Raw genomic sequence first — 14,487 nt, forward strand, 5'->3', positions numbered from 1 at the left:
CAGCTACCAACCAATGACACAATCTCCAAAATCTGTCAATTCAACCTGCATCACTTTCCCATTTAAAGAAAGATGCAGTGCACTTTAATTTGTTTACCAAGTGAAAGACGCAGTTGGTACAGGGTATCTCCTCCTGCATCCAAATAACCCCAATTAATACAATTTCCAATGAAAAGTAGGACCGAGGAGTCCCATCGAGGGCAACTCGCATTACGGAACGGAAGCTCTGTGGCCTGTCGCCTATCACCACTGTTGTAGGGCTTTGATTATACTTCCCTAGCAAAGGTAGCTCGAATATTTGTCAGCCTCGTAACATCGCTGGCAGTAAATCGGACGCAATGCTAGGTATTCATTTAATTCGCGACGTTAATTAAGCCACCGCCATATGCCTCCCAAATCACAAAAATCCAGGAACCATTACCCAGAATGCCTGTCCCAAGAGCCTCGCATAAAACCGCCAACGGACAGTACATCCGAACAGCCCCAATGCATGTGTTCACCAGTGTGTGTTCTTGTATTCGCCTCTACCCCGGGGGAAGTGGGTATTTTTAACATTGGAACATGCCTCCGCACAGGACATGGGAACATGCCTGACCATAACCTAAGGGCGCAGGACTATATTGGGCAGCGACTGGACAAAATGCGCCTACGATTGGTGCTTTGGAGCAACAAGGCTGGCTGGCTGGCTGGCTGGTTGGCAAGCAGACAGGCAGGCAGCAGCTATCCAGCTAGCCAGGTGGGTAGGTAGTGGGGCAGCAAGCTACGATCCTGCATACAAGGCGAGGGAGTTCCTTGTTTATCTTAAGCTGTGTGATTTACGCACACCAGGTGCTATATCGACCCCTCGGTGGGCGCGATTCTCCAGCGGTGGAATAGACTTTGCCCATTCCTCCTTACAATTATGTAAAGCCCGAGCCTTGGACACAGACGTATGCACTTTTAGGGGATTGTCTTAGGACATACCACTTTGAATTGTTCACACCTAGTGACTCCTAAGCCAATGTTCTCAATTCGGTGGTTACCATGGTTACCTCAGGGTCATATTCGTGAACCCAATTTAACAAAAAAATGGCACAAGCTTACTGGTAAAAGTTCCTTAAGCAAATAAAATTTATAAAAATATTGAGAAGTAAGCATTGTTTGCGAAAACTTAAAAAGTATAATGCCTTTTTGCAAGAAAAAACAAAGTTCCATTCCATTTTTAACAAATTTTAAAATGCAATAAATCAACCTGGCGGAGATGGGACGTTTTAATTTGTGCAGCTAGTAAAATGTCACGGCGGAGTAAAGTCAAATCAACAAGGAATTTTTCGTGAATATTAGTTAGTTAACAAAAAAAACAAAGACGGAAAAATACTTAAACCTTTGCAAAGGAGTTTTTTACTCCAGTGCTTTGGCATCAACCCAATAAAACAGAAACGTTACCTAGCTTTCACCTATCCATTAGGCCTGATAACAGCGATGGAATGGATATGAACTAATAAATACCTGAAAAAAAGTTGGTTAAGCCATTGTTAAGGTCACGTTAAATTCAGTTCATCGTTTCTAGGCATGCATTTTAAAGCATTGGGGCAAACGCATCACCCCATCATCACTACAGCGCGCATTATTTTGCCCTCCACCAATTTCCGCTTCTTCGGAACCCGGCAATGAAGAGGCTCCAAGGCAAGAGAAATTCGCCATCACATTTAATGTGTGGCATTAGGAGAGGGCGCGGCAAATGCTACTAGAGCGTACAGTCCGTAAGTGGACCAAACAGTGATTGTTGCGATGAATTACACAAGGCTACATGCCTCGGATTTGGGCAAATACCTCATTTCTGACAATAGTGGGAAACTGCGTGTCATTGCCGGTGATCGAGACTATGGTGTCAAGAATGAAAAAAACATTTGGCAATGTTTAACGTGAGTGATGGACCAATTAAATGTTTCTTGCTTCAGCTACGTAAATCTTGGAAAAAAATATCAAAGCGAGTCTCATATGCATCGGATTGGCAAATAAACGCATCGCTGGTTACCCCCAAATGACCCACTAGGTAACCGCCTCACACCCCTAAGGCACCATTCCATGCCTAGCCGACTACGCAGCGGCCGACACTGCTGGTCGCTTGCTGAAGTCTGAGGTTTGGCCACCTATTACAACCAAATGCAAAATAAATGCGTAAAAAAGGCAATTTTTCATCAAAAATCGCCAGCATTGGCGAAATGAACTGATCGGAAGCACTACGCAGCATAACGAGGCGAAAATATTTACACTTTGGCTGGAGTGGAAGATACCACCTGATCTCATTCTCACCCCCATCCGCCGTACTCCCTTGATACTTCAACAAGCTAATAGAAAAATAATATCAACTTTTCGTGGACGCCAGGCAATAACTCAATCGGATGCAAAATAAGAAGGGACAAGAATGAAGCTGACTAGGATTGGGTTTCCTCCTGGCTTCCGTAGACAATACTCAAGAAAGGTGGAATTTATGGCTGGAGGGGCATTATAGATGGCAACTTCAACAGGGAAATCGGTGTCAAATACCTTCCAGATTTTCTATTTTTATTCCCGACTTAATGCAACTCCTTTCCTCCGGAAAGAAAAATAAATCAGGTCTAAAAGTCCCAAAAACAAATCACTTCTGAAAATCAGACACAACAACACACGAAACAAAAGGGAAGTAATTCCCTTTGGGAAAATTTGTTTTCTGATGTCTTTTTTAATTCATAAAATGTTCAGCAAAAAGTGGGGTGCTCCACTCGAAAAAAGCGGTAAAGTGGAACAGCAACCCCACTTTTTTCAAAGAAGCAAAAGCGTGTTTATAGAAATTTTGCTCAGTTATTTTGCTAAAGTTGAGTAAGCAACTGAAGGCGATAATTTTGCGCTGTTGAATAAACGGGTTGTCATCAGTTGACTTCTTGAATGTGAACTTTAAATGATCTACCTCGTCTTGTTTTAATGGTCCATTGTTAGTTTTCGCATAAACTACAATTTGTTTGAGTACAGAACGCCTTCCTTGATAATTGGTCAGGTACTAAACAAAAAGATTATTTCAACTTTTCAAGACAGGTTATGAACACCACAGAACTTTTCCACAAAAGAGCATCAAAGTGGGTATTTTTCGCCCTTATAATGATCCATTTCCACCAAGATAGTTGAGTCCTGTGGATCCCCATTTGTTGCAATCGCCAACGATGCTTTAATGATCAGGACATACCTTTGAGGCTATTTTTGACCAATTCCACACCAAGCAACACTTCGAGGGTTTTGCTTTAAAATCAAACATGCAAAGCGCATAAATTTACCTTAATTATTCATGACGTAAAGCCATACCTAGCGAAATAAAAGGCGAATTCCACAACGAGGCCTTTTTATCAGTGACTGTATGTGTGTGTGCGCGCCTTCAAAGGTCAAATACAGCGCTAGGAGAGGAGGTTTTTCAGTCTAGGAATGAAGACAACTCCATTTATTCACTTGCCAGTGCTTGATTAAGGGGGGAGGCAGTTTTTGGTTTCTCCTTTTTTCCTGCATAAAGCGCTCGCATCGATGAACTTTAATGGACTGGAGTCGGAGTGTGATAAAAATAGAAACCGTGTTAGGTTGTTTTTTAGCAAGCGCGTGATAACTTTACTACTGGGGATTTAAAGTGGTTCTTGAGACCAAAAATAGGCGATAAAGAGTGGCCTCATCAGAGAAAATGTTCTCCTCCACTCAGCCATACATCCACTCAGGTACCGTTGAGCGCCGAGGACGTTGCTCAGACGAGCTCGACCAGGGTGCTGGAGTAAAAATCTGCCACCAGAGACGCAATATTTTAGTGGTCTCCAGCGCTAAGCTGCCCACCAGGTAGGAAACATTCCACCTCCATCGTGGCGATTTTACCTCCGCCTGTTTGTTTGCGAAACCAGTTGGTACAACTAGCCATTACAACCTGTCTCCTATTTTTGACGCCGACAAAATACCCTTGTGCTGGTACTTCAGTCCTCTGCAAGCCTGCCCCCACACAGCGCTCTGACCTTTGAAATGGGACTTGCAAACATCTCACTGGGGTTGTTGAGGGGGGAAGGTGTGTTTGAAGTTCCGAGCCAAAAGTAATTTCTTCCCAATTAGCGAATTCTCACTTTATCTACCCGGACGTCAAGCGACCAAAGTAGGCAAAAAAGATAAAAAGTAGAGCCACTAATTTATCACAAAAATATGATTTTAAATTGTTTAAGTCGCCAAACAAATTGTCTTTGCCACCTCGACTGTATTTAAACAGACTGGACGGTAACTAAACTAAATTATTTTACTGACTTCTGAACAGCTTCCATTCTTCCAAATCCTCATTCATGCTGTAATAGATGTTTGTTTGAATGCACCTTCTTTTTAGGCGACAGGCGATCAGATTAAACACCCGCGCGGATGAGCAGGTGACATCGAGAGCCATGCCGGAAGGACAAAAAGAGTCTAAACCCCTCCCCCTAAATTTTTTGCAAAAACTTCACCATATAATGCATGAATTTATGTTTTTTGTGAAAAGAATTTCTTCGGAATCATTTATGGTCAAGACGATCTTCAACGGGGGGGTTTAAAGGCCGCCTAAACTTTAGCGACATGTTTGACCGCCTTTTTGTTTTTCTTTTTGGCAAGCATTAGGGAGCTTTTACAAGTTTTGAGTAAATATTTCCCTGTCCTCCTTTTTCTTCCTTTCTCATCACCAACTCACCTTAGTTTTTGTGGAGATTACCGAGGCCACATTCTCCGTTAAAGAAATTAAGAATATATATCCATTGTATACGAAACACCTCCGATGAAGCCACAAAGACTTGGGCGGTCTCTGTAAAACAACGAAATAAGGGAAATAAGTAAAAGGGGCGAAGAAGGAAAGCTCCTTGTTTGTTTATCTAGGCGACATCAATTGGCGCCAAGACCAAAGCGAGTCATCTCGACTGTTTTGCAACAGCCCGGTCTACTGAAAGCGCTTCGACGAGGGAGCTGGTGAAGTGACTTGTTCAACTGGAGGGGCATAGGAGGGGACCCCAAGGTGATTGGGTGGGAGGGGAGAGAAAAAGGAGGCAAAAGTTAGTACTTTAAATTTATGTAGCAGACAGTGTAAAAAAGTGAGAAAATCTTTCTTTTTTCCTAAAAAAAGTAGGATATTCAAGAGCCGTCGAGATTATGTTTGTGCAGGATGATGACTCCTCTGCGCAAAAGATGATAAAGTGGGATGTCAAAGCGATTAACTTTTCCATTATTTTTAAGGGGAAGTTGAGCGGTGGAAAGGTCAAAGACTTGTTTACTCCTGTTTCAAGCGTTCGCAGTAATGAAGGCGCTCTTAGATCTTGGGGGATGGAGGAGTGGGGAGGAGTGGAGAGGTATTTACTGGCATCCCCCTTTAAACGTCAATGGGGCGATTGTAGTTGTTTCAACATATTCTAGTAGTTTTTAAATTTCAGGGCACATTTATCCCTTGATCCCCATCATAGATTCAATACTTTAATTGTTTGTTTAACTCTAGGTTTTGGTAACGGACCATCTAAGGGGCTCCGACGGGCGGCCTGGCTTCAGGACCATGTCAGTAGCCCCAAGCCCTCCTGTTCGTCGACAATGCATATTCTGATCGGGTGTTATGTCTTTCTTCTCATTCAGGGAAGTCTTGAAGTGCTACGTTAGAAGCGTCGAGTCTCATCTGGAGGTGCTGTACCCTTTCCTCAATGCCTTCGTCAGTGGGAAGGACGATCGTTTCACCCTTTGCTCTAGAGTTGTTGGGGAAGGAGAGGCTTCGCAGGCTTCATCGCACCTCTGAACCTTCTAGCAGAGGAGGGAAGTGGCCGAGAGCTTGCATAATTCAGCTACCTTGAGAGAGTTAACAAAAATGCCATGTTCGCTGCATTGATGGCAACGGCTACCAAAGACGCTTGAGACTGGGATGAATAAAGGCGACCGCAGAAGTGTTCATGGCCATATTAACCGAAATTAAGGCAGCTTGGGTGCATTTCTCGTGAAGATGCTTCCTTCTTCCTCTAGAAGAGATAAATTGTTGTACGGTTGGCCGTCAGATGATCAAAATATTGGGCGAATTTACAACAAGGCATGGATACCTCCTATGACCCATTGAAGATTGAACAAACCTGTCAAAGATACGCGTAGATTTTTGACAGTCCGTCAGTAGGGCACTTTTTATCTGTGTTCTGTGCTATTTCGAACTTTCCTATCAGCGCAGGGACCTCATATCCCAGCTAGATTTCACTCCTTTGGGATGGGAGAGAGGAAGGGTGGGAGGAAAAGAGATGGGAGGGGAAGGGGAAGATGAGACACGGCCTCATGTCATCTTTTGCAAGTCTTAGAGGATACAAAACCCTAACTCGAATCTCTTCGACGAACGGTCCGACGTAAGTATTTCCTTACTTCAGACAAACCGAAAGTAAAACCCCTTTTAATATCAGACTCTCAACTCGAGAGGAAAAATCAGAGCATTCTTACGTATTTCACCGACATCTAAGTTGGTTTATTTCCTGCATGAATTTCACATTTTAAAAATGAAAAATTAAATATATAAAACAAACTTGCAGCATTTCTGTCGTGCTACCTTTTTTGGTCCCAAAAGGGCATTCAACTGTAGCGAAAAGTGAAGCTAGATGGGAGACACAAAAAATTTCTCTCATGCATGCACCTTCACTAATTGCTTTTCTGCCTTAATTAGAGCACCCAGTTCCCATAAAATGTTTTTTTCTTTCCTTGGAATCGAAGAAATTGGGGTGGGATGAGTGAAATAGTCTTCCAGTCGGATCATCAAAGGAGGGAGAAGCAAAACAGGGTGCATTCCAAATCTTCCTTAGAAAAAAAAGAACTACAAACACCCAAACGTACGGTGTTTTCATCACCCTCCAATGCCACAATGACATTCGCCACGGGAATCGCCTCGTCCACTTGTCGCTGTGCTTCACTGTGAACAGTCCGATGGGAAATGAAGAGGTGCCGACGTCTACGACGCTGCTCCAGGCTTGATATCAACTTGGTCGATGTCGGTGGTGGCGATAGTGGTGATGTGGGCTCCCCTTTTTCACCCTCCACTCGAACTATCAGCACCTCGTCAGCTGAACTTCGTCGATGCTGCATGGAAGGGGCTGAACTGGTGCAGTTCTCTCGCTCCTCGCTGGAGGGCGCCTTGGTTGAGGCCAGAACCGAGGTCAACTTCAAAGTACGCAAGACGGTAGGGGGGTTATTTTCACCTCGTGGGTATTTTGAAAGAAGTCCTCTCGTAGAACCTCATAAAGTCAGCTGAATCAACTTAGGCCTGTCAAAAGTCAACTTCGCTTTTTCTATACCTATCAGGTCTTTAAAGAACCAGAAATTTGAAGTGGAAATGTTAAAATTAGCGCCTTTTAAAATAGCTTTGACCATATGTCATCATTTTTTCCGCCTTCTGTTCAAAGAAAAGAAGGGTGGCCTTACCGAATCGCCATAGATGTGGCGATAGCGTCGAAGATTACGAACATTCCGAGCAATGTGTTGATGATACAACCGTTGTTGGTAGGTGGTCTCACCTCTGAATTGAACAGCAAAAAAAAAAAAATAACTTTGATGGCTTCTTAACAAGAGAAAAACAAAATTTATGTTGTTCTTTGTTAGCTGGATCAATGGGGAGTAGATTCTTCACTCGTACCATCAATTTGACCGGTTTCTGGAATGATAGTTGGCCACGTGATCGGTCAAATGACGTGGGGTCATGTGATTCCATTGTGACCTACGAAACAATAGGACTCAAATTGACGAACATCACGTGACCACGAGAGGAGCCAAAACAAACTGCCTTTACGAACGAATGGTCTTTTATCTTATCAATCAACAATGGATCCGATTTCCAGTCTTGACTTGATTACTGCTCACTTTTGACACAGCCAGACGACTTTCTGATAGCTGGTTAAATAAAATGCCACCAATCACTGGACCAAGTTTTCAATCACTGCCGAGAAGAGATAGCAAATTTTTGGAAGTAAAATTAACTTTTACTTGAGCTAGTTACTTGGTCGCCTAGCATGGTGTTGGGACTGTCACGACACGCATTCAGGGCTCTTTTGACATTTTTAATAACTGTTCGTCTCCTCGAGGATAAATTGTAGAGCTCGTGATCGTGGAAATAGCCAAGTGAACGTTCGAGGGGCTCCGGAGTCCTAATCTTTGACCTCGGACATTGAAGACTGTAGAGAGACGAACGAATCAGTGTGTCATCTAGAATTCCCCTCCAGTTTAAACAGAAGGCTACTGCGCAGGCTATAGAGTAAATAACTTTACAAGGAGGTAGGACCTTCTTTAAAGATGCAAACCCTTTGGCCTCCGCAGACTGAACACGCCTGTAACCTTTCAGACCCGCTGTACCTCAATAATACATCTTCCAAACTGATAAGGCAACCCTCGGAGTGGGGCACTACGTTGACAGGAACTGCGAGTGGACCCAGTAGAAAGAGGCAGACATTCCCGTTTCTATGGCTATCTGCTGCGTGTTATGTAAGTCTGTGGGGACTTCCGACTGAAGGGGCTAAAAAAGCGACGTCTGCTCCCGGCTATTATCCTCCCAAATTCCTGTTTCGCAGGAAGACCAATAACAATTGAAGCTTCCATCCATGAGAGCTGGAAGGAATCCAGAAAAAAGGACTAGGAGACAATGAAATGGAAACAAAACAGCATGTGAATCTAACTCAATTCGTCCTTAAATTAGTAACTCCCTTTTTGGGCTTGTGCTCTCACGGACATTGTCCAGCCCTGGGTGACACGGAACTAGGGTATCTTCCAAAGCGGACGAAATGTCGGTTAAAGGGAAAACAAAAAAATACATTAATAACGCCTCCATGATATCTTGATGCCTACCCTTTTTGCCTCGTAAAGGACACACCGACTGGGTTTTAACGATCTTGTAGAGGTCTGAAGGCCCTACTCGAAAGGAAAACATCTTGACCTTTTTTTACTGCGACCTTTTAATCACCACAACTTATGATGCATATCAGTGGGGCTGCGAAAGCCTTCCAAGAAGACTCCCATGAAGTAAATTCGTCCAATTTTCCCAGTAAGGAACTATTTAGCCATCGTTTTCTGGGCACTGTTTTCTACAGCATTGGGGGGATCAAGCACTCCCCTATTCAGCTCTCATCGCCTTCCAGTTTTCCTTCACCCCCTGTATGTGGCAGTAGTCATGGTTCACTGAATGTCCCGAAAGTTCTACATCTATCAGTTTTTCCTCTCTTCAGTCTACTCATCCGGAAATGAATTTTTACCTTAGGGATATTTTTTTACCAAGAAAAGCAACCCCGTGATGGAGTGCTGCTTCTTCTTCTACAGGCATCTCTCTTTCTACGCCATTGGCTACTGGAGGGAAGTAGCCAACTCCATGTCTGCGCCTCTTCCTCATCCTTGCCTCCGAAGAAGTGGAAACCTTTTGAATGTCAACACCATCAATACGGGTTTGATAGCCTCTTTATTATCCTGAATCCCTTCTAGAAACGGAATCCTACAACAGGTCATAGAACCACGTTTTGATCCAGCCGAAAGCGGTTCCCTCCTTCTCCACTAATGTCAATTAGATATTCCAGTTCCTTGTTTCCTTTAAATTTAAACCCCTCTTCCCATTTGTTTTTTTCCTAAAAAAGTACAATGAGACACGCTTTTCTGATATTTCGACGTCTTGTCATGTCATTAACCAAGTGACACTGATTGACAAGTGACCACGTGTTCTGCATAGCCTGCCTGACACTTTGGAAAAAAACACTTAAGGGGCGTCAGTTGGTCGGTTAAAAGACAAAGATGCTTGACAAGCGGAAGGCAGTTGATGAAGATCCTCCAAGATGGTTCGGACCTCTCAAATGTCAATTTTGTCATCTTCAGGTGTGCGAAAGACTCTCTGCTATTGGGTCTTGCCCCTTGCCTCCCTTTTTCTTCCTTTTAGGGGAAAAACACATCGTAATTTATCCGCATACCTTTGAAGTCATGCACCACACCACAAAGCGGATTCGCTGCCTAGGCATGGACGAATAAATGTGCAAAAAAAGTAAAAAAGGAGGAGTTTTTTTCGCCTTTATAAACAGGTGAAGTAAGTAATGATGCCAGACTTCAGGATGGTTTTCAGTTTACCTTCTTCCCTTGACAACAAGAAGGAAGAAGATGAAGAGTTACTTTGGCGTGGACGAATTGAAGGACCGGTTTACATGACAGCCATTCTTACGGTAAAAGAGTCAGCTAAAAGCCCATTCTTGGAGGCTTTTGTTGGGATAGAATGATACTCGAGGAAATGTCACGTCTTGACATGTTATGTCAAGTCAACTTTTTACCTATTTTTAGTAAGCTGGGTAGGAAAATAAATCATCACCGTAAGTCCGTATTGATAGACAATAAAGAGAACTTTAAAGAAAGGAAAATTACAAATGAAGTCCCTCAGAGAATTGGATAACTGACTTGGGTGGTGATTGACCCGTAACAGCGTCTAAGCCGGTCATGGTGGCATTAGTGGAGGTGGTGGCGGTGGCCGAGTCAGCCGTAGTGGCGGTGTAGGAGGAGCCGAAAAAATGAACCCCCTCCTCCGAGGTAGATGGAATGGGACAGGAGCCGAGATTTAAGTTCCGCATTGGTACTTCAACTGTCGAAAGGGTAAAATGCGACGTTATTAATCGGCCCCGGGGAGTCCGCAGTATATAGTATCCTCAGCAGAGAGTCTAGAAACCAGGAAAAAGTGTCGAGCAACTTACTTGTCATTTAGGCTGATCCGTATGACCCATAGTAAGTGGAATACTTCATCCCTCAAACACTGTCGAAATCCCCTCATAGGAGATATGCAACTGTTAATTTGGGAAGGGTAAAAGACCCCCGCATGTTGCATCCACCCACTGATTAAGGCCATTCATGGACGATAAATCTTACTACCGTACCACCTCTAAATGCTGCAATAAATTTTGCGAGAAGGGTTTTGCAGCTTTGGAGCCAAGTTTAACTGCCGTAAACGCAGCAGCCAAGCCTCCAATCAGAGACATCAGATTTAACCTCCCATTTTATGGGAGTTTTAAAATAACGGGGGAGTGGGGGTGAAGGGAAATAGTATAAAGCGCTATTTTGTTTTATCTTTCACAGAAACGATTGCCTTTTTCCGAGTACCTACAAATTACCACGAGGGAGTGTCATGGTTTGCTTCGAAAAATGCGCAAACTTGACACCGGACGGGACTTATCAGTTTAAGAAAATTTGGTCACTACACTTTGGCACATTCAAGCTGTCCCACCGATCAAAAGTGGTCACGCAGCACGCGATTTATGCTCCCTTCAAAATGCGTAAAAATAGGGCTAATAGAAGACTTTTCCCACACTTTTGAAAGTCGAGCCCCATTTGTACTATGAGAGGTGCTGAATGACAATTTTGTAATGGCATACATTGACACATTCACGCCTCTCTCGATATTGTCATACTTGACAGGTTTAGCTTATACTTCTGGATACTTCACAGACGTGTTCATGTGTTTTCACTTTCTTAAAGGTTCGACGCAAATGACCTGGTTTCTTTTCATGAAAGAGATGAAAAATAACGCGAAAAGTGGCGTTAATGTCGCACGGGGCATCCCCTCCAGAAATGGATGCTATTTACGAAAGACAATTGGATTATACCGAGAGGTTTTCAGTTATCAGTAGCATATGTTACGATTGTTAACGTTCAATGTTAGAACGGAAGGCTTACAGCCTCAATCCATCCACCGCACTCCTATGGTGATCTTTCTCACGTAATGACCCTCACCATTTCTTGGCAGACAGCCGGGCAAATAAACTTGAGACCAAATCCGAATTGACCAGAGCCACGTTGTCTTTCTTTGAAGACAAAGTGTTTTGCAAATGCATGTTGCTCCAAAAAGGGAAGTTACAGATTGTATGATTGAAAATTGAAAGTTGAACATATCCGGGGGTTACTTCACCACCTGAAAACGCCTACGTCATAACACGCGTTTTTTAGAAAGACCAGGAAGCAAAATTTTCTAACTTGATGTACAACATCATGTTTTGCGAAGAAAATAAGAATCAACCAAATTCATTGCATTGGCTAAAAAGTTTCCATCATTTGCGTTTTCAAATTGCAGTCTTGGAGATAGCAACTACAACGGCAGAATTTGACCTTTTAAGCATAATTTTTTTTCTTTTATCAATCCCGAACATGTGCTACTCTAAAGACCTCCAACATTGACTTTTCAATGGACCTCATTTTTAAAATGAATTCACACACAGGGAGGGATTTACCGTGGCAATGAATAAGAATGAGGACAGAAAATGTGCAATTTAGGAAAAGACAGACAACAACGTCTCATGTAAAAAGGAACACTATTGACATTTTCTCGCCTTGAGGACGGGATGAATTTGAAGCTCTATGGGGTGTCGCTTTACTATTCTGATGAAATAAAGGAAAATTAAAGCAGGCAGGGTTATTCAAATGTGAGACAAACTATTGCTCAGTTAAACAAGGCTGATTTAGGAACTGCCCCAAGAGCACGAATGCCACTTTACATCGAAAATCAAAACAACCAACTGTTTTGGGGATAATAGTACTCTACTCATAGAGCAGTAGCCACTGAACAAAAAACTCACTTCTGGTATTTTGGTATATTTCCTTTTTATCTATAAAAACGCAAACGGTTTGTACGCAGTTAGAGAATTGAATTCCTTGTTGTTAACCTTCCAATAAGTAAAAATTAAAGTTGCCTATTTGATTCGGGTCCCACGAGAAAAGGAAAGTCAGCCATGAAGAAGGATGTAATTAAGAAATCTTATTAGTTGGTAATTGAGAAGGCAGTGAGATTGTGACTGAAAACAGGTAAAATTAACCCCAACATGGTACATCATAAAGGCGTGATTACCGTTACTGTTAGAAAATCAGAAATCCGATAAATAGAACACCGAAATTTGTAATAATACAAACCAAAAGGCTTGCAATCAGGGAACGAATAAGTGGAATTGATCAAAATAAGCTTATGTATGTAGCCTATTCTTATTTTTATCTGAAAACATAGGCCTCGTTGGCATGGTACTACTCAAATTCTACCAAAGTTGACAGTACTCTGATAATTTCGATTAAAAAAGATCTCCAAACTCACCCGAACTAGTCGAATGTCCACCTGGCGAGATTGGCACATGTCCACAACTCTCCGCATTATCAGTGCCATCAGAGAGCATAGAAACTTGCGAAGAAATCGCACTCTCGGCTTGTGTGCCGCTACCGCTAGGTACACTCCGTGTTGCCTGCAGCGGCGGCGAAGTAGACGTTGAGGTGGCCTCAATTGATGCCGACTTATAAGGTTGGGGGTACCAGTTTATCTGTGCGTAGCTTTGTCCTCGAGTGCTCACTACGGTTCCGGGTCCAACTCTTACCAATTGATCCGTTGGTAGTACTGGGAGTGAGGACTTTCGGTCGTTGGTGTCAGCTACGATACCTCCAACACGGGTTAGATGCAGAGGCGAACTACGTGGACTTGGGTTGAAGCTGCAAAGCGCCGACCCGGGTGGGGATAGGCAAATATCACACCTGGCGACACGTGTCACCCGACCGATGTGAACAGTTCCGGGAGGCGCAGTGTGATGGCCTCGACGCAGTCCTCCGCGCACACCTCCACCGCGTAAGACAACAGCGGCTGCACGGGTGGAGCGAATAGAGACAGGCAGGGGACGATTCTGGCCAAGGCGAAGGAGCTCTTCTTGGCTCATCCCCCCACTGATTGCTAGGCTGGCGACAGCTCCGATTGGCGGACTGGTTCGAGAGGAGGTCTGCGGAGCTCGAGGGAGTGTACTGGAGGTGGTGAAGCGATGAGTGATTTGTGATTGGTGGGTAGGGACGGGACTTAGAGGCGGTTTTGCAACCAAGACAGTCTCTCTTCGGACCTCCTCAGCATCGAAAACGCCGACTACAGGGAAAAAAGTCGATATTCAAATTTTGGAGTTTTTAAATGCGCAGAGGAAAAAGTTGGGTACGCTTACTTGAAGCTGACTGAGTGGAACCCGAAATGACACCGTTAGAGGAAGATGGGTTTGAAGAGGGAAATTCGGCCATTACGGTCCTTAACGGTGTTAATCAACGCCAATTCCACTTCAATGGAATCTGCAAGTGGATTCAAATTTTGGAATTTTTTTCACAAGTTAAAAAACCTTCAATGAAAGCAAATTGAATTCCATTAAATCATCTAAAGAGTAAAGTGTACATAATAAAATAGGGTATAAATGTACACTCCACCTTTTGCATCACAAAAGATGATATATTCACAAATTCCACCAAGTTTTCATAGGTAGTGGCACCCCAATAAAGCAATTTAAAGCGCAACGAGCATTAAAATCCAAAACTAAATGCAAATTAAAAGTTTTGATTTGGCTCACTAGCTATGCCGAAATTAGAAAACCGTGGGAGAAGATAAAGTGGCATCGACGCGCAAAACAGGTATGCAAGAAATAAGATAATAATAGCAGTAGGCAGCGGCAAAAACACAAGCTTTACGCATGCCTTCCACATTTA

The 14,487-nt window shown here is 43.3% G+C and overlaps 2 protein-coding genes across 2 annotated transcripts; one reads left to right on the forward strand and one right to left on the reverse strand. All coding sequences in view use genetic code 11, as the record gives it.

Annotated features, from left to right (window-relative positions):
* Positions 1-3,682: 3,682 nt before the first annotated feature.
* On the forward strand, positions 3,683-5,773 carry EGR_05364 (hypothetical protein; the record flags this gene model as incomplete). Its single annotated transcript, XM_024494613.1, has 5 exons — positions 3,683-3,831; positions 4,358-4,397; positions 4,876-4,965; positions 5,486-5,541; positions 5,617-5,773. 5 exons carry the CDS (start codon positions 3,683-3,685, stop codon positions 5,771-5,773), a joined length of 492 nt encoding a protein of 163 aa, XP_024350940.1.
* Positions 5,774-6,759: 986 nt separating this feature from the next.
* On the reverse strand, positions 6,760-14,031 carry EGR_05365 (hypothetical protein; the record flags this gene model as incomplete). Its single annotated transcript, XM_024494614.1, has 6 exons — positions 6,760-6,801; positions 6,838-7,161; positions 7,423-7,516; positions 10,414-10,594; positions 13,082-13,885; positions 13,959-14,031. 6 exons carry the CDS (start codon positions 14,029-14,031, stop codon positions 6,760-6,762), a joined length of 1,518 nt encoding a protein of 505 aa, XP_024350941.1.
* Between the last annotated feature and the right edge of the window lie 456 nt (positions 14,032-14,487).

This window comes from Echinococcus granulosus (assembly GCF_000524195.1).
Source record: "Echinococcus granulosus chromosome Unknown EG_S00039, whole genome shotgun sequence".
Lineage (NCBI taxonomy): Eukaryota > Metazoa > Platyhelminthes > Cestoda > Cyclophyllidea > Taeniidae > Echinococcus > Echinococcus granulosus.